General features: G+C 47.5%; 1 protein-coding gene across 1 annotated transcript in view; it reads left to right on the forward strand.

Moving 5' to 3' along the window:
• Nucleotides 1-22,141, forward strand: part of LOC147737100 (uncharacterized) — a 143,102-nt gene that overhangs the window by 117,260 nt on the left and 3,701 nt on the right. The window contains 1 exon segment of the mRNA XM_086922841.1: nt 22,039-22,139. Coding sequence (XP_086778967.1) covers nt 22,039-22,139 — 101 coding nt within the window.

Genomic DNA, 22,141 nt, shown 5'->3' on the forward strand with positions numbered 1-22,141 from the left:
GGTGAAACAGAGGGTGCTGGGAGGCTGTGATGATGAACCAGACGTAGAAACAACATAGTCGCGACCGTTGCGAGCCGACAAGTAAGTTCGCAATTGCGAACTAGTACCAAATCCTCGCGAACTGGCAGAAACACTTGCGAACACACAAAAAAAAAATCCGCAAATTCTCGAGAATTCGCGTATTTTGCGGATTGCGACTTCGCAAATCCGCAAAATTCGCGAACGCGAGATTCGCAAAATTCGCCCATGCTTACCTCTGACCACACGAAGGCAGACCGCATCATTTGTGTCACGACTTTTTTGACACGTAGCAACGAAATCAAAAGAATTATCAATCAGAACTGGTCCCTAGTGGCAGATGTGATCAAGCAAACTGAACTCCCTCTTCACTCTTTTAAGAGAGCCAAAAATATACGGGATATGGTGGTTCACTCTTTTTGGAACCAGTGAGTCAACCGACTCTGACAACCCTATGGAACCTGCCTCCCCTGGTAGGACATCATAGATGTGGTACATTCACCGCATGTGAGACTGCTATTCAGACAAAAACTTTCGATCATGGTGGCCGTATTTACACTCTAAAACACTATACGAATTGTAATTCGACTGGTGTCATCTATATCATCCAGTGTCCATGTAGTCAGGTGTATGTGGGACAAACCCAACAAAAAATTAAATCACGAATTTCTTCCCACTGCAGTAGATTACGATGCAAGGTAGTGGGCGCACCACTGGTGGAACATTGGCAGACAGCAGGACATGTGGTATCAGATTTGAGATGGCTAGTAATAGAAAAGGTATCCCTGGGCAGAAGAGGGGGTAACCTCCCGATAGTGAAAAACTGGAAAGGGGTTTTTAGGAGATTCAGAGCTGGAGGGCGCACTGCCTAAGTTAGTACGTTACAGTGTGTAATAAGGATTGTAGCTGTGTAGTGCGTGAAGAGCAGACGGACAACACCCTTAACCGTCTAAACAAGTCAACAGACCAAACAATTATACAAAGCAAAGCTCTCGCAACTACAGTAAGATGGCATAGATAAAGTACAATGACTGGTGAGAATTAATAAACAGAAGCAGATTCTTTTGTGTGTTTCTTGATAACAGCAAGGTGTTGGTTTATTCTCTCCAGACTTGAGGAATGTCACAATCGCCGACACGTGTTTCGTCGTGTGCGGTTGAGTCAACACGACTCTTCAGGGCTTGAATTTCAATTCCAAGAGTAGGAGTTGAAGACAGTCTGGACCTCGTAGTTGGATTCACTATGTCTATTGTAAACCGAATCCAAATGATAACTGGTAAGCAAAGGTCAGTCCTGTAGATACGTATGGTGGACACTTAGATTCGGTAATTATTGCCTTACAGGTCGGTGTTTGGCACCGAGTGTGAGCACTCTGAATACGGTTGCGTTTCAGGTGAAAGCCGGGAGGGGATCCAACAATGGTACTGCTAGAAGGGGACGGGTGCGTCTCTTCTTAGGCGTGTACACGAGAGACAAACCGCCGGGAACCACCAGAGGAGGGATACCTAATTACGGCATACCGCCTAAGAAGAGACGCACCCGTCCCCTTCTAGCAGTACCATTGGTTCGTTCAAACAAAGTCTTACCTTTTGGTAAGAAGTGGACTGATAATGCCGTGAACCAAACAGGAACACGGATCCGGACGCATTACACGCCGCGTCTTCGCTTTAACAAGCGGAAAGCGCCTGATATAGCGGACGCGTTCACGGCATTATCAGTCCACTTCTTACCAAAAGGTAAGACTTTGTTTGAACGAACCGTTTTTCATCTCTATACTCGATAATCCTTGGGAGATTGACTAACCGATATTACGCATAAATTCCACAGAGCGTTAATTGACTCGCCGTGGGCAACAAATAAAGAGGAAAATATAGTAACAATCTTGATCTTCAAGCGGGAAACCACTAACATAATAATTGATTTCATATTGAATACTCGGACTGGGTATTTGCGGTCAAGAGCCCGGCTGGGTTGGAAGTATCACCAGCTGAGCGACCTTCTGACAGGAACACAGCCTTTTAGCCCTGAGGAATCGCGAGTGCGATGAAACACGTGTCGGCTGGCTGTATGCAACATTAAAGACTCCAAGATTTACCTATCGAGAGTTCTTTTGTTTGGATAATTCTGTCATTTTGTTAAATGTGAATTGCTTTTTGTTACTTAACATTGTTTACACCGTCTTGAGTGCAACGGCAACCAATTTCACCTCTATTAATGAATTGGCGTGACTCCATAGTGTATTTCGAGTAGTAACTCTTCACTTTTCATTCCTTTAACTTCTATCGACTCCGCCCCCAACTCCGCGTAGCGGTTCTCGCGGAGTCCCTGCCTGATCGACGGAGACGGTTCAGCTCGTTCGGGCATATTGTAAGTAACCACACTGCTTTGATCACTATTGTGAAAACAATCTCGCGTGGTCTCGCACGCCATTGATTTGATTTTTCTCCTGTTTATTGCAGGATTAAAATTTATCTAGGCTGTCGCAACGATTGTGCGAACCTGCCCTTGGCTACGAATCGAAGACAGCAGCCTTCACTTCGGCACTGCCAGCGTGGCGTAGACGGTCTCGTCCGCCTGGGCATCCGTAAGTTAATTCATATTCACTTCCTTTTTGGGATTAATTTAATGAGGTTACGCTCTCCTTTGACTATCCTCGTGTTGATTACAGGTTTTCAAAACCAATCTAGGCTTTTGTAACTATTGGACGAGCCTAATTAATGCTACGGATCTAGGACAGCTTTTTTGTCGACACTTGAACTTTCGACCATCTTCTCAACCTCCCGTTGATAACTCGGAGGTATGTTTTAGACTTATGATATGGCTTTTATGCTAGATTGATCACGTTTTACCGAGCACCTCATTGGTGATATTTCACTACTGTAACGGAGGTGTTTTTGCAGTGTGCCCCTTTAAATAGTGCTGTTTTAACACACTACTGACACTGACTTTTGTATTATATACCACAGTGATATATTCTACAACCTGTCCGCAACTTAATTCAGGGTTGCCGTTTTTTAACATCTTAACATGTAAGTGGTCTAGGATTGTCTTAATGTAACAAGGTCCCTGATGCTGAGACCACAATTGGGGATTTTACAGTTTCTTCGTTGAGGAACGTAAGGAATTGTGTCCTATTTATAACTCGTATCGGATTTAATGTAGACTGTGGTTTAACTAATCACTACCATTTGTCTCAACGCTTTAATTTTTTGTCTCAGTAGATAGTCGTTAATAATAGTATATCTGTCGGACAGCACTGTGAATCCACCACTTTTGCGTTCTTTTGATTTTATGTTGTCTCCTCTGTAGATATGAATTTGTACATATGAGATCGACCACGACTAATTGCGTGGCGGACCCTGTTCCCCGGTTTAGAGCCCAGTTGGGCCTTTACTCCATGGTAATGCATGATATCTAATATTACCATTTAAGATTAATCTCACCCCTATTATAAATTACAGTGCCAATGCCTGTTTTTAATTGTTTCAGAAAGAATTGCCCCACTGCTTCCCCTTCCCCGTGTAGATGTCCTGATGAAGATCCCGACAAAGGACTCAACATAGCCTATAGATAGGGGTCGAAACGTCGACTGTTGGTTTCTTTTTGGACCTCCGGCACATGCCCCCGATAACATTTGATTGTTGTATGTGACCGTTGAATGTCAAGTGTTTATTATTCCTTAATGTATGCCTTTATTTTGGCTATGTGTATTATAATGTCTATGACTTTATTTCTAACACTGTAATCAGTATTTATTTGGAACTTTGTGTAATTTTTCTTGACCTTGCACTCCTATGAGCACTTCACCTCCCTCCCCCTCTTTCCTTCCCACTTTGGGGCTGGAATTTTTATGTGATTGTTAAATGGTATACTGCTTTTGGTATTAATTAATAAATGACAATACCGTAAATAACTTTGTCACTGGTTCTTAAATCTTGAAATTCTCTAGTGTATGTAGTTCTACAATACACTTCCATTGCGGGGACACCCCTATATATGTACCATAATATGCCCAGGTCCCCGCGACTATATGGGTTAAACCCCCTCTTTTTGAAACGTGGTAGCATTCCACAGCAGCCTTGATCGTTCAGCATCAGGTAACTCCCATTTGAAAGTAGCCGGAATGCTGGAGTAATCACTGCAGCCGGGGAACCGTTCAGATGGCAGGACAGGTCCGCTACAGAACCATAACAAGCCCCGTGCAGCAATATGTCCTGGCATATGAGTGATCCACTTAAAGCACTCTCACAGTTTGTACCGCTAAGAAACACTTCTCAATTCCCACACCCGCATCGAATTCTGTTAACCCCTTCGACGCTGATGACGAGCTGGGCTCGTCATGGCGTAGCCCGCTCGCACGCTGATGACGAGCCCAGCTCGTCACGTAACATGCGTTTTCTCAAAACCCAGCGTGCGAGCGGAATTCCGCTAGCGCGCATGCGGTTAAAAAAGATTATTGGTCATTTCCCTTTTTTGCAAGGAATAAATACATCAACAATCAGATATAAACAAACAAAAACTATGCAAGAAAAAAAATCAAAAACAGCAGTGATATACAGTTATATTTACCAGAAAGAAAGCAAAAACCTAAATATAAAAAAAAGGACAAAGCCACAAATACAATGATTGAAGAATAAGCAAGGAAAGAGACTACTGTAATAAAACAAAGATATCTTTTAAATCCAGTCCGTAATGGGTCTCCAGATTTTAACTCCCATTGCCCTTTTACTCCTCCCCTTGGTCTTATAAATAGCCATTTCTAGGTTATACATTGATAATAATCTTGCCCGCCAGGTAAAAAAGGATGGTGCTTCAGGGTTGATCCACTCCTTCGTGATACAAGCTTGCGCGTGTGTGTAGCAATGTCAGAGCTCAGCCCAAACAGCACAAGTTCTGCTGTGATGTCAGTTGTTACTCACAACAGGGAATCCAAAACATGCTCTATGGACAAGAAAAGTTCGGCTAATTTCGGGAAAGAGAAAAACATATGAACTGTGTCTGCAGTAAACAACCCACACCTGTTACATTTAGTCCCAGCAGATGTGGCCCAGTTAGAGATCTTTTTTGGTGTATAATACAGGTCGTGAATAGCCATATAATGCTGGCTTCGCATCATCCCTGTCTACGAAACCTAATTTGCAAGACTTAATGAGACTAGCATGTTAATCCCTCCTTGCGCAAGCTTTAGAGCACACTTGTTTTGAAAAGCCTGTATATCATCAGGGAGTACCATCAGTAGAGTATACCGATGACCTATGGAAGCTTTACCCAGTTTCTCAATAAGCGGAATTGTTCTCAATTGATTTTCTCGCCCGGGATCTAAAGAATTTAAAAAACTCCGGATCTGAAGGTACTTGTAAAAATCGTGCTTAGGAAGGCCATATTTAGTTTGGAGCTCAGTACATGATCAAAGCTGGCCTGCCTTACATAGATCTCCGAGTGTAACAATTCCCTTTAAGCACCATCTAAAAGAGATTTGATCACAGAAGATCAAAGGCAGCAGCCCGGCGGCAGAGAAGGGAGTATAAGCGCTAAGGTTGGGGATCCCCAGATGGCGCTAAACTTGTCTCCAGATTTAATGATCTTGAATTTAGTTTTTTTTAAATAACTAGGCTCTAGGATTTTAACAAGACACCCATTAGCCTTCTCCCCCAGACCCAACGTAAATATTACTGAACTATGACAAACCAAAATTTCAGCGCCCTCAACCACTACTAATGGACTTATAAATTGCAGAACAGATGCCCAATAATAAAACAAAAAATAAGGAATACCCCAGCCACCACGATTTTTGGGCAAGACCATCTTCCTATAAGCCCTTCTCTGGCATCTATAACCCCATAAAAACCTAGAGCTAATGCGCTCTAATTTTTTAAAGCAAGAACTCGGAAATTCTAGGGGGATTGTTCTGAACATGTAAAGTAGTTTGGGAAGTACGAGCATTTTTAAAATGTTTGATCTCGCATACAAGGATAAATGCAAATGGTCAAGTCTCTCCAAAGTGTTATTCAATTTAGTAAGAACTGGTTCCATATTTCGCGCAGGTATCTTATTAATAGGTGTTGGAACCGGCCTCGTGGCGTGGTCCCCCCCCCCGCCCGCAGGGCGAGCTCTGGACGACATCGACCCCTGTCCCCCAGCCTAAGGCGATCCCCTCCGACCTGCACGAGAGCCGCCACCCATGGCAACCCCGGCTCTCCCCCTCCAGAACATGGCGACCCCTACTCGCCCCACACGGCTGGTCCGATCCCTATCCCAGGCCACCCTCTCAGGCCCCGACTCCATCTTGGGCCTTCCCCGTCCAGGCCCATGGCCTCTGCCGCGGCCCCAGCAAAGCCCCGACATCGAGGCACCAAGATCCGACCAGGTGGTAAAACGGCCACTTGACGAGGAGGGGAGTTTCGATGGCCCTCCAGCCGTCCCCGGACGCCTGGTTTCGATCGCCCTCCGGCCTCCCTGGGTGCTGGCTCCATCCTCCTGCTGGGTGTCTGGAAACTCTCATCCCGGCCCCTCTGACCCCCAGGTGCGAGGGTCCGGACATCAAAGGACTCCAGACCTATATCTGGGGCAGCCCCGGAGCGGGTCGGCAGTTGTATCCTGGAGTCGAGAGACACCGAGAAGAACTCACCTACTACGAACCCTGTAACCATCTTTGGAGCCCTGCTGGCGCTGCCGCGGCCCAACCTCGCTGAAACCATCTTTGGAGCCCTGCTGGCGCTGCCGCGGCCCAACCTCGCTGAAACCATCTTTGGAGCCCATCTGGCGCTGCTGCGGCCCAACCTCGCTGAAACCATCTTTGGAGCCCTGCTGGCGCTGCTGCGGCCCAACCTCGCTGAAACTATCTTTGGAGCCCTGCTGGCGCTGCCGCGGCCCAACCTCGCTGAAACCATCTTTGGAGCCCTGCTGGCGCTGCCGCGGCCCAACCTCGCTGAAACCATCTTCGGAGCCCTGCTGGCGCTGCCGCGGCCCGACCCTGAGGAACCCCCCAGCTCGAGGATTGAGAGCTGAGCGCAGGGTATCCCTGTACCAAACCGGTACCAAGACTGTCCCGCTACCCCTTTCCCACAGTTACTAAAGACCTTACGGATCCTTCGATCCTTTTGCACCTGTATTGCTGAGATAACCTGCCTTGATTGCTGATAAAAACGTTAAGAATCTATCCTTGTGTGGTGTCCATCTGTAGTGGTGTGATTGCTCAACCTGTACGATCCTAGGAGAGGAATCTCGACGTCGCTCGGACAGTTCTAGAAGGAAAGGTGGGTCTTGGGGTGGTCGGTCAGACAGCCTCTGCCTCCCCCCTAAGATCGCCTTTCTAACATTGGTGGCAGGCGGTGCGATCCGAGCCGACGCAGATCGTACAGAGAGTGACTCGCCCACTACTAACAGAAGCACTGCGACCATGACTACCAAGGAAACCAGACCGACCGCAGAGTTCCAAATGGAACGGTTAGAAAAATATAACCACAAAGAATTGAAACAATTCTGCAAGGACCTAGGCATCGCTACCACTGGGCTAAACACCAAGGACGATTTCAAGCAGGCCCTGCAAACGTGGGTGGAGACAGGAGCGACGCCACCCCAGAACGAAGATATCACAATTCCAGATATGCACCCGGAAGCCATCACAACCCCAGTGGAGGAAAGAAACACCAACGTAAACACGGGCCTCTCCCACGAAGACGCCGGAGAGCGAGAAAGGAGCCGGCTCCATGAATTAGAGCTGGCCCGACTTCGTCTGGATGGAGAACTACAGCTGGCCGAGAAAAAGATAGCCCTTGAACAACTACCGCTGCAAGGGGACTTGGAGGAGAAACAAAGACAAAGGGATTTAGAGGAGAAGAAGCTCGCATACGAGCACGAGCGTGGCTTAAAAGAACTTGAGATCAAGGCCAAAAACGGGGAGGCGGGCGCCTCCGGGAACCGGAGTCCACCTCCTCCTGCGGACACCAAGGTCCACATCCCCAAGTATGTCATCAGAGAGTACTATAAAAACAACGACATCCAACAATGGTTTAAGGCCTACGAGGTAGCCATGACCTCGCACCGGGTACCGCAAAAAGACTGGGGTGCCGGCTTATGGGGAAAGTTCGTCAACGAAGGGAGAGACGCCCTACTACAGCTCCCAGACGCCGAGATGACCTCGTACGAACACATGAAAGCCGCCCTCCTTACCCACTATGGGCTCACCCCCGAGATGTACCGGCAGCGATTCCGCGACTGTAAGAGAATCCCAGGTACTACCTGGGTGGAGTATGTGAACTTCTATAGTAGAGCCCTAGATGGATGGATCAAAGGCAGCAAGGTCACCACCTACGAGCAGCTGTTCGACCTCATTGTATGGGAGCCCCTCTCCAACAACTGTTTTGTCGAACTCAGGCAGCATCTCCTGGACAGCAAACTGACCGAGCCACGAAAACTCGCCATCGAAGCCGATCGATGGGAGAGCACCCGGGTCCCCCGGAACTCAATGGGAGACCAAGGCTGAGTTCACCAGAGGTCCCACCATCAGCGGGGTGGCGAAAGAGGCCAGGGCCGGAACAGGGACGCGCCCGCAGTGCCTCCCCCGACCAGCACTTTGCCTATCTTGACCAGAAGAGGAGCCCCCCCAGCACGGCCGGGGCCCCGCTCGAACGTCATCTGCCACAAATGCCAGCGACCCGGCCACTATGCCAATGACCCCAACTGCCCCATGAACCAGCGATCCAGCCCCACCGGTCCGCCAAACCGCCAGATCACCGCCGCCTCCCTGGGAGAGGAGCGGGGCGAAGAAGAGGACTATGACCAAGACCAGACCGAGTGGGAGCCCGCCGCCATGTCCCTGGTATGTCTGGGCGAAAGAGACATGGTCCCCCGGGCCCCAATCCTGGCCAACACTCAGAAGTACAGCCAGTGGGTCACCATTAATGGACACCGGGCCGAAGCCCTCTGCGACATGGGAGCCAGTGTGACGGCCGTCCGTTGCCACCTGGTGACCTCGGACCAAATCCTACCCAATGTACTGTGCCCAGTACGGTCCGCGGACAATTCCGAGAGCCTGTGCCAGATGGCCCGCATCCCCTTTGAGTGGGGGGGAGTGTCGGGCATGCTGAAAGTGACCGTCCGGGACGATGCCCCCGTAGACTGCCTCCTCGGGAACGACCTGAGAGTTCCCCCTGGGCCGACGTCGAACGGAGAGAGCATCTAGGGATGCTAGGCCTCCCTGAGTGGGTCTGCGCGACAACCCGATCCATGGCCACCCGAGCCGCCAACCCAACGGAGGATCCAGAGTGGCCCGAGCCTCCACCGGCCGCCGTCTCTGAAGACACCGACCCTGGGCCCGGTCCACTGGGGCCCTGCCGTGAAGAAATTGACCCGCTCAGCGACCTCCCGGAACTGGCCCAATGGCGCCAAGAAGGTGGCCCCACACGAGAACAGTTCCGTCAAGAACAGAAAACATGTCCCTCCCTTGAGGGGCTTCAACAGCAAGCCGCCGCTCAAAGCACCGGAGACCCTTCGGGGTCCCACTGGGTTTATTGGGACAACAATCTCCTCTATAGTGAGCAGAAGATTGCCGAGCTGGGGGCCAGCCGGGTACTGGTGGTCCCCCTCCGGTTCAGAGACTTCCTCCTGAATCTGGCACACGGTGTGCCCCTCGCCGGGCACCTGGGGCAGGACAAGACGTACAGCCGCCTGGTAACCCATTTCTACTGGTGTCGGAGCAAGATCTACTAAGGTAAAGGGTGATCACAAGGCAAGGAGGACGGGGAGGACGATAAAACATGCCAATCCTAATCGCAGACAGTGCACCAATAAAATAATAAATTATAAGGAAGTAGGTGTAAGGGAGAGGCTGCAGGGATCAAATAAGGGGAGATCAACATGATGTCTAATCCATGCCATCTGCCGGTGCAGCTCCCAGCCCCACCGTCGGCAGGGGAACAGATAGCATGAACAGGAGGATTTACATCATACTTTGGTACAATTGTAAAGAAATTATGCATTCTTGAGGTCCCAGAAATAGTTCCTTCATGGTTGTCGAGTATAGTTCTTGGCTTCTAGGTTAAGGATATACATATCCCAGTTCCCCTCACACACTCTCTCCACTCCTCTAGTGAGTAGCATATGTAGTGTGTTGGCCTCTGCTCGTGCACAGTGTAGGAGAGTATGCAGTCGCCTCTTAGTGTCCAGCACAGAGGCTGCTTTCCAGTGCATTTTTATTTGGCGCTTGAAAAGTACTTATGCAAGGTCTGTAAACTGGTGTAAGTGTTTGCCCCCCTTTGCTTTAGGGTCTTCAGGCTCTTCGGTCACAATGCAGTAACAATCCACTATCCCGCTGCCTCACCTATCACTCGTTGACTCTTGGACACGATAGGGAGCTGAGCTGCTTTTAGGTTAGGTTTGTGCTGTACAAATACCACATGCATAGCACCTTTTTCAAAGGAAGAACACTTTGGTGACAGCAATTTGTGCTGTTGTGTAACGCAGCTGAGATAGTAAATACCCTTGTGGCCTGCGGCATGCTTTGGATCATTTGCTGGTGGGTTTCACACTGTGAATTAATTTTATTTTACATTGTTGAGCTGTGCCTATGGCATTTTGTGTGTTTTTGAAAAGCAGTGCTAAGCATGTGGGCCTTTGTAAAAGCTGTGTAGGGGCTATGTACTTGCCGGGCATGTGCGTGAGTCGCAGAAGGCCCTTTATATTTGTGTTATGTGCAGCATGCACTGTTGTGGTGCATTCTCCATCTTGTGTAAACAATGAGCGCACCTCAGTAATGTTCTATTAAATGTGGCCAAGGTTTATTCAAGTGATGTTGCAAAGCGTGAGTAGGAGGAGAGACCTATGGAAAGTCAAGGGAATTACAGGGTCCAAAAATCTTGCTTGCAGGTTTTGTGCTTGAAAAGTAATGTTGACAGCAGGGCTATGCATGTGAGGAGCAGGTGAATAAATGTAAGACCCGGACCTAACTTTATGGTTGAAAGCGTGGAGGGCAGCCGAGATGTAGGAGGTAAGGACAGAGCCATTTGACTTAAGAGGGGATTTTAAGAGAGGGGTCCGGGTGCTGGGCATGGTCCAAGAGTGAAAGGATGCTAACAAGCTTTAGGGCACCATCATTGCACTCGCTGCACAGACGCACCACATCCCGTAGGCAGCCAGGCTGGTGTGCTCTCTCAACCAGCACTAAAGGTAGAGGTGGGACAACTAAACAGACTGTAGCTCAGCGTCAATAATGGCAAACTGTAAATAGCAAAAAACATTTGAGAAAAGTAAAACCAGAAAGTAAATAAAATCATTAAACTGCTGCTCTACAGCATAATGTGGGAGTAATTGATTTATTTAAAGTTTTACATAGCGTGAACATGACACAAGACAGTATCAGAGCGCTTTACAAATTATCAGGGTGAGAGAAAGAGGCAAGGGCGACAATAATAAACAATACTAACAATTACAGGAACAATACAGAAAGTAGCAGAATCCAAGCGGGGGAAGAGCTCCTATTAGTCCAACAAAACTTGGATTATCCAGTATTTGGGTGTCTTTCATAGATTCACATGCCTGAATCATTCCCCGTCGCCGAGACGGGAGCCTCCGGTACATAAAAAAGTAATGTCCTAAGGACATACATAGAGAATATAGGCCGAAGGGCCTCCCCTTTGGGGCCTTTCCACGTCCTTATGTAAAAAGGACCGAACTCTCATCGTTAGCCAATCAGCTCCGACCTGAAATTCCAGATTCTCGGGCAATGCCAGAGAAGGCTCGATTGTAAGTTTTCTTCTTGAATTTCTGCAGTTTCAACAGTAAAGACGTGGTGCTTCTTGAGGCTCTTGAGCCACCAGGCAGCTTCAGTTTTTGTGCAATGTACCTCGGGGTGTTGGAGTGTATGGCTTTGTGTGTCATGCAGGCAATTTAAAAATTAATTTGAGCCTCGTAAGGGAGCTAGTTTAGTCATTTCAAATAAGGTGTGATGTGGTTATTCCATTTAGATACAGTAATACGCCTTGCAGCTCAGTTAAGGGAAGCCCTAAGGGGGGGGGCTTTGACCTAGGAAGGCCACAAAGGGTTCAATTTCCATAGTCCAGCCTGGAAAACACTAGGGCTTGAAAAACTGACTTGAAGTCATTGAGGGGGGATTTGATTTTACCTCAGATACCCATTTGGAAGTAAGCCCAATCCTGCTTTCCAGTAAGTCATGGAGGCTGTCATGTTTGACCGTATCAAATGATGATGAGAGGTCAAAAACGCTTAAAAGGCAGGATTAATTGTACCAAGACTCGGAGTCTTTGGTGGATACTCTTTTTAGTTGGAGGGGTGCCATAGAGTCTGGAATGTTTGTCATTGAAGTAGTGTAATGATCATTAAGGCCTTGGACATCTGACGTGTTCTCGGGAGGGGGTAGGATGTAATTGCTGATAGATGTCAGTTCATTCAGGTTTATATTTCGAGGGTTCGTTTTCCAGTGTCCGTTTTTTTTTTATTTGAACCTTTTTTGAGGACAGCGATTCAGTGATGAGCAAAGTGATGCAGTGGTGGTCTGTCCAATGACATGGAAGGATAGATTCAAGTTGAATGGAATTAGCTTTAGAGATAATTAGATCCAAGGTCGCTCCCAGGTTCTGGGTAGGACTTTCGCATATTTGGATCAAGTTTAGGTCAGCTAGGAAGGATTTTAGGCTAATCACTGATTGGTCATTTGGGTCATTCCAGTAAAGGTTGAAGTCACCAAGAAAGATTTGGATGCAGTATACACCGGAGTTGGTTGTGATGATTTCCATAATTTGTTCAATGGATGGGAGGTTATCTCCTGGAGGGTGGGAAAATGCATGCAGTTCGTATTGAGGCGTATCTTAACTCAGGATATCGATGCCTACATATTCTCACAAGATGAGAGTAACGTTTTGTGCTTGCTTCACAGAGAGCTTATTGCAGTGAGTACAAGGTTTACCTCCATCAGGTCTGTTTGGTCTATCTAATCTGATGATGTCGTAGCTTGGCGGTAATAGATGTAGAGCGTTGGTGTGAAGGAGTAATTTAGCCAAGTTTCAGTCAGGACTGTGTGTTTAGATACCGGTCTGCAATTCAGTAGCGTACATTTCAGGTGGGGTATGGCGACAGCGGAGGCAGCCTGAGTGATGGGAATTTTCTTGAAGTTGGAATTGTTACCTGCTCTGGGATTGGTCCTAGGATCTCAATGTCGATTTGACTGAAAAAGGAGGAAGTAAATATTGTTGTCCAATAGAGTATCTTTCATCCTGATTGGTCGGGTGGAGGCGTGGGGGTAGGGAATTGTCTTCCAGGTCAAATGAGGAGACGTTGCGATTGCTGTGATCCCATTGGATGTGCGGGGTGACATCCGTCTAACATGATTGTTATTGGATTGCTAAAGGGAGGGTCTATTCTTACCCATCGGCCTGGTGGCACACCAATAATTAGCGAGCTCAGAGGTGAAGGATGTTAGGCTTTAAACCTCAGCCGTAAGTTGATGAAGCTCCTGAGAGATCTCAGTGAGTTTGGCATCATTAGTAATGTGGGAACAGGAGGTCGTGATGTGGGCCAGGAGGCCAGGTGAGACTGCTCCGGTTTATGGTGTTAGGGAGAAGCTGAGTTGGGAGAACCAGGGGAGGGGGGAATAGAGATGGAGTCATGATTGAGGAGTGGGGGTGTGGGACTCATAAACTGATCGATGAGTAGATAGGCGCCATGTTATCGGTCATGTTAGGGGGTTCCGAGATAGCAAATGTCAGGGTTTTTCCAGAAAGGGTGTCACAGATGCATCAGTGCTGACAGCGGGGGCTCAGCACTTTCACCCATTCTTTTTAATCTTCTCATGGAGCCCCTGGCAAACGCATTGAACTCAGCGAACATTCTATATCACCTGTATGCGGACGACACCCAACTGTATATGAAAATCTCCTCACCAGAAGACTTCATCTCCCTCAACGCTATTCCGCAGAATACTCAAAGTTGGCTCACTGGCAACCACCTCTTGCTTAACACCAAAAAAACGGAATTCCTCCTAATCTCCCCACCCAATCACACACCCAAGATAGACTTATGGTTGAAACTTCTAACTTCCTTTGACTGTGCTCTGCACATCATTGACTCCGCGAAATCCCTGGGAGTCACCATAGACAAACACCTGAACATGCAGGCACAAATCACTAATGCCGCCAAGGGAGCTAATCACCAGATGAGTATACTAAGGAAACTTAAACCCTTCCTCCCACAGACCGACTTAAAAATGGCAATACAAGCCCAAGTGCTACCAAGATTAGACTATGGACGCACCACTCTATGCAGTCTCCCCAAATACTGGCCGGCCCCGCTGAGGGCATCGCTAAACGCTGCAGCCAAACTGTTATCAGGAACTAAAAGAAATAACCACATCTCTCCAACCTTGAAAGTTCTGAACTGGCTGCCCTACGAGGCAAGAATACACCTAAAGATAGCTTGCATGACCCATAAAGCCCTGCATAGCAAAACCCCCAGTTACTTCACTCTAAAGCTAAAGCGATCAGGAGGATGCAGACGACTGCGAAGTGCGAGCTCACTACTACTGAAACCACAATCCTTCCTTAAAAAGAGAACGGGCTGCAAAGCATTCTCACGGATTGCACCGAAGATTTGGATCTCCCTACCTCCAGTGGTACGTGGAATCTCTTTCTTTACCTCCTTCAAACAAGCATTGGCATAGCCAATAGGTCTCACCTTTGGGACCTTATAAGTGTTTTGCAATGCAACAGTTGATGTTGTTGCACCAAGGATATTGTACTGGATAAGCAAACACTTATAAGATCCCAAAGGCGAGACCTATTGGCTATGTCAATGCTTGTTCTTACTTTGCCCGGCTTATTAGAGTTATTGCCAGAAATGGCGCCTTCCCATCTTTAGGATTGGGAAGACAGGAATAGTGGATTTTAGAAGATCTCTGAAATATCGAAAATTGGCTCCTTTTTCTGCTTGTTTTATATGTGTAGGAAGGTGGAATCTGACTATATGGTTGCCCCCACTTTTTTCCTGGTGTTTTGCTGGTTTATCGACTTAGTTGGGCTGGGACACTGCTAATCAGGGCCCCAGCCTATCTGCTTTTTATTTAAAATGGACTCCATGTACTTTAGGTACATACCAGATTGGGTATTGTGTCCTTTCTGTGAGTCCCTGTCTAGTGACCATAGGTACCCAGGGCATAGGTGTAGCCAAGGCCTACCAGGGGCAGCAGCATATATTATTCCACTCCAGGCTGGCCCTCCAGACTGACACCACAGGTCTGTTCACACAGCCTGGGTAAGGTGGTGTAATCACCCCTTACCTATATATAGTATCCCTATATCTACCTATATATATAGACACATAGACACCTATAAGACACTCCCATTGTACGCCTCAACAATCCTGGAGGCAGAGTGCTTGGTTTTATGTGAGAGGGTGCCCTAGCATGAGCTGAGCCCCTCTGCAGCTTTCGGAACCATCTCCTTATATCTGTTCCATGATATAGCCATACCATATACTCCTAAGTGCATTATAATCCTCATGGTTAATGCTAACTTTGGTGTGGCTTTATCAAAACATGTTGTGTAAGGTGTAAAACACTTTGGAATACTACCCCCCCCCCCACCAGTTCTGGCAGCAGGGGTAGCATTCCACCCTTGTAGAGGGAGAAGACATGTTACTACTGTTAAACCTGGTAAAAGTTAAACAGAGCCCCAGCATCACAAAATGGATGCTGCTGCCACAGACACGAGTCTAACCTGCTGCTGGATGAAACTCCGGCAGGGGAGGCCTGGACAGTAGTTTTCCTGCCTTGGGAGGTGCTAGCACCTCCCCAGACAGGCTTTTAGTGTATTGGGGCAGGGAGGGCTGCAATTCTAGATACTGCCTGGGCACACAATGTGCTCCATGCATAGCCCGGTTCAAACCAGTTGCTGGTGCACTCCTGCCCCGCTCTGGCACGAAACTAACTGGACAAAGAGAAAGGGGTGTAACCACCCCCTTCCCAGGTCCACCCATAGAAGGGACCTAGCCAGGTAGTTCAGCTCCTAAGATCAGTATAAGTATATGAGCTGTGTCCCTAGGACTTTAGATTATCCTGGACGAATCTTTGCAAGACATATCCTGGACCTTCGACTTTCCATTCTGACTGGAAGATGGAAGAGATATCCCTTGTGGTCAAGGAGTGACCACCCTGTTCAAAAAGGCACCATCAGCAACTTTGCTGCTCTGCAGTTTCAAGGCTCCCATCGGATCCCGAAGAGTCTGCGACTCAAGAACTGGATTTGCAGACTTCACTGACCCTGACCCACATCCACAGCAAAGCTGAGACACGTGGTGGTCATGAGAGAAGTGGGACCGGACACCTTGGACATCCTGAGATTTGCTACCTGCTCGACTCCTGAGGCATCCTTGAAGTTGTGCATTCGAGTAAGAGAAGCCCCAGCCCCGAGCACCCTTTGCACTGAAGCTCAGGCCCCTCCACTCCACGAGTGTCCTGTGGGTCCCGCCTTTGCATTTGTGCTTGATGCATCTTCCCAGCTCCTTGCTTGTTGGCTAGTGAGTCCCACAAAGACTTTCTTACAACTTTAACTTGCTGGCCTGGTTGCTCCAGGCTTGCTCCAGCTTCCCTGAAAAGGAGACGTGCCACAGACCTTGCTGGTCTGCAACAGAGTGAATCTTGACATCCTGCATGAGTTGCGGTTGCCAAGGTTTGTTGAGTTCAATATGGATACCGACACTGCCGTCAGCTAGATCCATCATGGGGCAGCTCGAATCCAGCGCCTGGTCATCGTCAATGTCTCCTGGACCTCGTGGCTGAATAGACAAACTCATCTTCTTCACCTGCAAGCACCCGACATCGCCTGGTTCCTTCCTGGTACCTTCCTGGTCACTGGCTAGTGACCCAGACTCTGTCCCCTCTGCTTTCAGGTTCCTCACATCCTCGATCCACCCTTGGACCCACCCGGACACTTTTCCTCTGGTCGCCTGCAGCACTTCTTTGCAGCTCTCCATAGAAAACGATGACAAAACCCAACATCAAAAGCTACCTATGCACCCGGCTTCCCTGGGTGAGGTAACACGAGTACTCCAGTGCTCCTGTGGGTCTTGACTCTCGAAGTGTCCTAGTCTAAAGGGGTTTTGTTGTAGTCCGTCCGGAGGTGTCCTTTAACAGTAACTTTGTGACTTGTTCATTCTCCATTATAAGTCAATGGTAACCCGCGTCTGTGTTTAGACACTGCACTCGTCTCCCGGTGGCCTCCAACTTCCTAACCCTTGGTTGTTTAGTGTAGCCCCAGCTATTCCACAGGCCCTAGGCCTACTTTCCATTTCAGTCGTGGTTCTTATACCACTATTTTAGTATATGGTTCATGAGGCCCCTAGGGCATTACTGTATATTGTGCAACTTATTGTATGCTAATTTAGTAACTTGTGATGTACTTTTACCTCTGACCTCATCAAGAGTGCAGAGGGGTTGTGTTTAGATTAAATACACATATATTTGATATATACCTGGAGAGGTGTCCTTTCATTTGGTATTCAAGCCATTATAATTGGTAAAACAGCTGCTTCACATGCTCTCTGAAGTCTTAGCCTTTTGACTGCTGGTCCATGCTACCACTAGGATAGCTTTCTATAAGGTTGACTTTATAACCACCATCAATAAGGGTCGATTAGACTGGTGCAAGGTGCTCAATAGAACTAGTGACATCATATTCCAGGCTAACTTCTCACAATATGTAGTTTGCACATATGGGAACCCTGTCTGGAGAAGGTGCACTACATTGATAGCATGTCTCTTGGTGGTAAAGCAGCGGGCTGGCTTATGAGGCCCAGGACACCATTTGCATTTATTGAATTGCAGAAAATATTACTAGCGTAAGACGGTAGTCTTATATTTCTCCTTTCCTGGCTCTTGTTTCAACAATGTACATGCTGTTTATGATATCCCCAAGTAAATCTGTGTTATTGTGATAACTCTCGGCTAACCCAGTGAGTGGGTTAAGATAATTCAATCAACTATTAGATTTAGTGCAATGGAACACTACATGCTGATTGGTGGTGCCTCCACTCTGCATCTTTGTGTACATTGGTCTTTTGTCTGAAGGCCACTGACGTAAGTTTGATGTTATTGGTTAAGATTACAGTTCGTGTAATTGAGCACTGCGCATTGATTGGTGTATGATTTGCATGTTCATGTACTTTAGTCTTCAGCGTTAAGGTCTCTGGATTAAGTGTTGGCTCATTGGCTAAGATCAGAGTTAGCGTCATTTTGATTGGTGTAAGCCCTGCATGTGTGTATACACTGGTCTTCAGTGTGAAGGTCCATGTTAAGTGTTACATCATTGGTTAAGATAAGATTTGATTGACAGGCCAGGGGTACCCAGGCAGGGGGTGAGGCGCACAGCCATGACCTTCAAGGGTCCCAGCTAACACGGAGGCGAGGGCTATGACCTATGGATCCCTCATGGTGGAGAGAAGGGAACAGCCATGAATCCAGGAACAATGAAATCAATCTCTTTCAAAGCTGGGGTCAGAGAGTTGTCAGGCCGCATTGTACTGAGCAGGGTCTCTATCGGGCTCTGTTTTGTGCCCTGGTACAGATGGTCCGTTTTTTCCCGGACCGAAGTGACAACAGGCACATCGATGTGCGCTACTCACACTGCTCACTTCTCACTAGTGTGCGCTGCTCACACTGCTCACTTCTCACTAGTGTAGATGTTACGTCATGTCATGGGAACGGTGTAGGAGAAGGGAAATCAATTAAAGAGAGTTATTTTCTCTCTGGATTTCCCTTCTCTTTTTGAATCTCAGGAGCAGCAACATTGTCCTGGTGTCACCAGGGCTTTAAGTGGAAGTGTTTTCAATAATGTATACAAGCCGTAGTTGTTGCTTATTTATCTCATGCAACTAACAACCATTGACAGAGCCAATAGGCCTGACTTGTAGGTATGATGTGACTTGTATCATATATCTGGATGCAATGACAGGAACAGCAAAATACAAGCCGGGCAGCACACTGTGCTAAACACAGATTTTTAGCTTATGTGTTTTAAAGCCACACCCTTAATTACATTGACCATGTCACTTTCAGAGACCCCCCCAGTTTTTTCATCCCACTTAAAGCCCTGGGTATGATGTTACTTGTTGTATCATATCTAGATGCAACACAGAAACCGCAAAATACAAGTCAGGCGGCATACTATGCTAAGCACAGATTTTAGCTTACGTGTTTTTAGCCATGTCCTTAATTACATTGGCCACGCCCCTTTTAGAGACCCGCCAGTTTTTTCAGCCCTGACTACATCACATTGCTCTGCCTTTAGCACATTGTGTTTGAGATGCTGTTTGGATATGTTCTTTAAAGCGCTTTCAATTGAATCTTGGCCCTATGTCTTGGTGACCTTCCGCTTCCTCGCCGGCCGGGCATTAATGAACCCTGGTCCGCAAGCTGACCCTAATCGCTGAACCCTGATCCACAGACTGATCGTACTAACAGTTCCAGGGCTGTGGATGTCTTCCTACAGAGCCCACTCTCCTCCGGTCCATACCCGGACAGCCCCATCCTCCGCTGCAGTGACGGACGGGCGCCCACAAGTGCGCTGTAAGTGCTGGCTGCCTCTTGTTGCCACACTCTATGTCCTGCTCCATTAGTCTCCGAGGCGTCTCCGCGGCCCCGGCTCCCCATGCAGGACGGCTTCCCGGGAGCAGCGGGCCTTGACGGCAGCCGAGGCGGGCAGCGCTGCGCGGAGCGACAGGGGAGAAGATCTGATGGCGGTGCTTAGCATTTAATTAAACCCGCTAGGACCGTGGCCCTCCCAGGCGCCCATGAGGAGGACAATAGGGAGGGAGCAAGGAGAGGCGAGCGGAGGGAGAGGGCTTCAGGGAGAGGGCCGTAGGAGGAGAGGGGAGGGAAAGAGATGCTGAAAGGAGGACGAGAAAGAGCGAGGCAGAGTGTGTCGGAGAGATAAACTAAAGGAGAAGAGGGGAAAATGAAGGAGGAAACGGTGTGGTGAAAGAGTGTCACGAGATTTTAGAGAGAACAAGAAAAAAAGCACTCGCGTGGCAGCAGGGGGGAAGGATTCACTCGTGGGCCGTGCGCTTCCGAGAGTGAATGTCCTGACGAGCACGCGTTGCCATTGAGGGCAATGGAACGCGTGCACTTGCAGTGATCCGAAGCAGAGAGCAAGGGGTTTTCCTTCATTGTACTGGTCTTTTAATGCAAAAAATAAGGTCATTTATGGTAGCGCCTTTGTTCGTGAAGACCTAAGGGTTTCTGGGAAAAATTTGAGAAGCCTGTGTTAGAAGTTCTTGAACACACTTTTAGATAGTTTATGGGGTATATGATAGTGTAGAAATACCAGGTGTCTTCGAGAAAGGGAATCCATGGCTAAGGGCACCAAATTTCCAGAGTGGAAAGAGGGGAGGGACCGGAGTACTACATGCTCATGTGGGGGAAGCTGAGGGGAGTTGAAGAGAAGGGGGTATGGTCAGATGAAGGAAGGAAGGGATGGAGCAAACCATGGGTAGCTGGCGGAAAGTTCCATGACTCCGTTCTACAAAAGCAGCCCATTAAACGGCAGACTCATGACAGAAGGTGTCCAGAGAGAAGAAGGTACTCTTTCTGTTTTGGGCTTCCCAGCGTTATATGCATGCGATTACTAGGTGGAAATCGGAAAATCCTGAAGAAAGGGCCCAACTGTGATTATAAGAAAGGGAAGTTGGAATACATTAGGGCAAACTAGATTATGCATTTAGGAAGGTAGAATCTGGATCAGAGGGATAGGGGGGATGAGGTGAACAGTGGCCTAGGATGAGCGGCTGAGCGGTGAGTAGAGATGCACTTGGAAATTCGATAGACTGAGCCAGTCTGGGAAGCCAAGCAGAATTAGTAAACAGCATCTTTCTAAGATGGCTGCCACCCTGGTAACACTTAGAAGCTATAGAACAAGATAGTCTTTTTTTCATGTCCTTATCTAGATTCCGAGAGTCTTAGAGGCGCCGCCATTTTAGATTGGACAGGCACCTTATACAGGGGACTCAATACATGATGCAGGGCCTATAAGGCCGAAATAGAGCCCCCTTACGCCACAAGGGCCCCAAACACAATCAGCGCACAAAAGGCCCTCATGATCATGCCTTGAGACAACAGCGAGGGAAATCCTCCTGAAAAAAAGAGTTAGTAGTGAATGAAACCAGGCACCTCCATGAATAATAATATTTGATGTTTGGCACAACATCCTGATGTCTACCCTACTGTCTTGAGTCTTCCTGATCCATCTCTTACTCCAAGAGCTGTTCTTGTTTTGACAAAACCTTCACCATTTGCATCTACCTAAAGCTGTAACTAGTATATGTGTGCTGTGTGAGTGCCCTTTTTTGCAAAGTTACTCTATGAACACCTTTGTTGAAATAAATAAGATTGTGACCTGTTCTAAAGAACTTGTATGCAAATATCTGTGTATGGTTAAATATGCCTTCATAATTTTCAACAATAGTAATAAACTAGATGGTTTTTCAATCAATTAAAAATTGTGTATGCACATTCCTGTATTTTTCATTTAAGTAATTTAAATCTCTTTACATCCAACAGAAAACAATCCTTGATTGTACAAAATGTTTAAGAATAATGAAGATGATACTGTAAATCTGCAAAAGTAAAGTCCGAAAAATTGAGTTCCAGTATTAAGGAAAACATAAGTGCTGACAGAGAGAGCGGTACCTGAACATAAACTGACAGATCTTGGAAGTACCGTCAAGGGAAATTCGGTGGTTCTACGAGTATCAGCTGTGCACCTCTGTGCCTCAAGATGGAGAAAGGACCTCTAGAAAATTAAGGAAACACTGATCAACCACTTCTTGTGTAAACATGTCATATACCAGCTCTGATCATGAGGTGATTACAGCAGTACTCTGCTTCCTAAAGTGATATCAGACCACCATTCAGTGCTAGAGGTGTATTATAAACTCCCTCCGGCCATTCCACAGCAACCAGCAAAAAGCACAGTTAACTGAAAGTTAAAAGAAATGGGGGTTCTGCTATATACTACACAGAGTATATTTACCAAGCCTAAAACTGCATCAGATAACACACACAGGGAAAAAGCCATACAAATGCAATGAATGTCTGAAGAGCTTTAGTCAATTATCATGCCTA

The sequence above is a fragment of the Lissotriton vulgaris genome, chromosome 1_1 (assembly GCF_964263255.1).
Source record: "Lissotriton vulgaris chromosome 1_1, aLisVul1.2, whole genome shotgun sequence".
Classification (NCBI taxonomy): Eukaryota; Metazoa; Chordata; class Amphibia; order Caudata; family Salamandridae; genus Lissotriton; species Lissotriton vulgaris.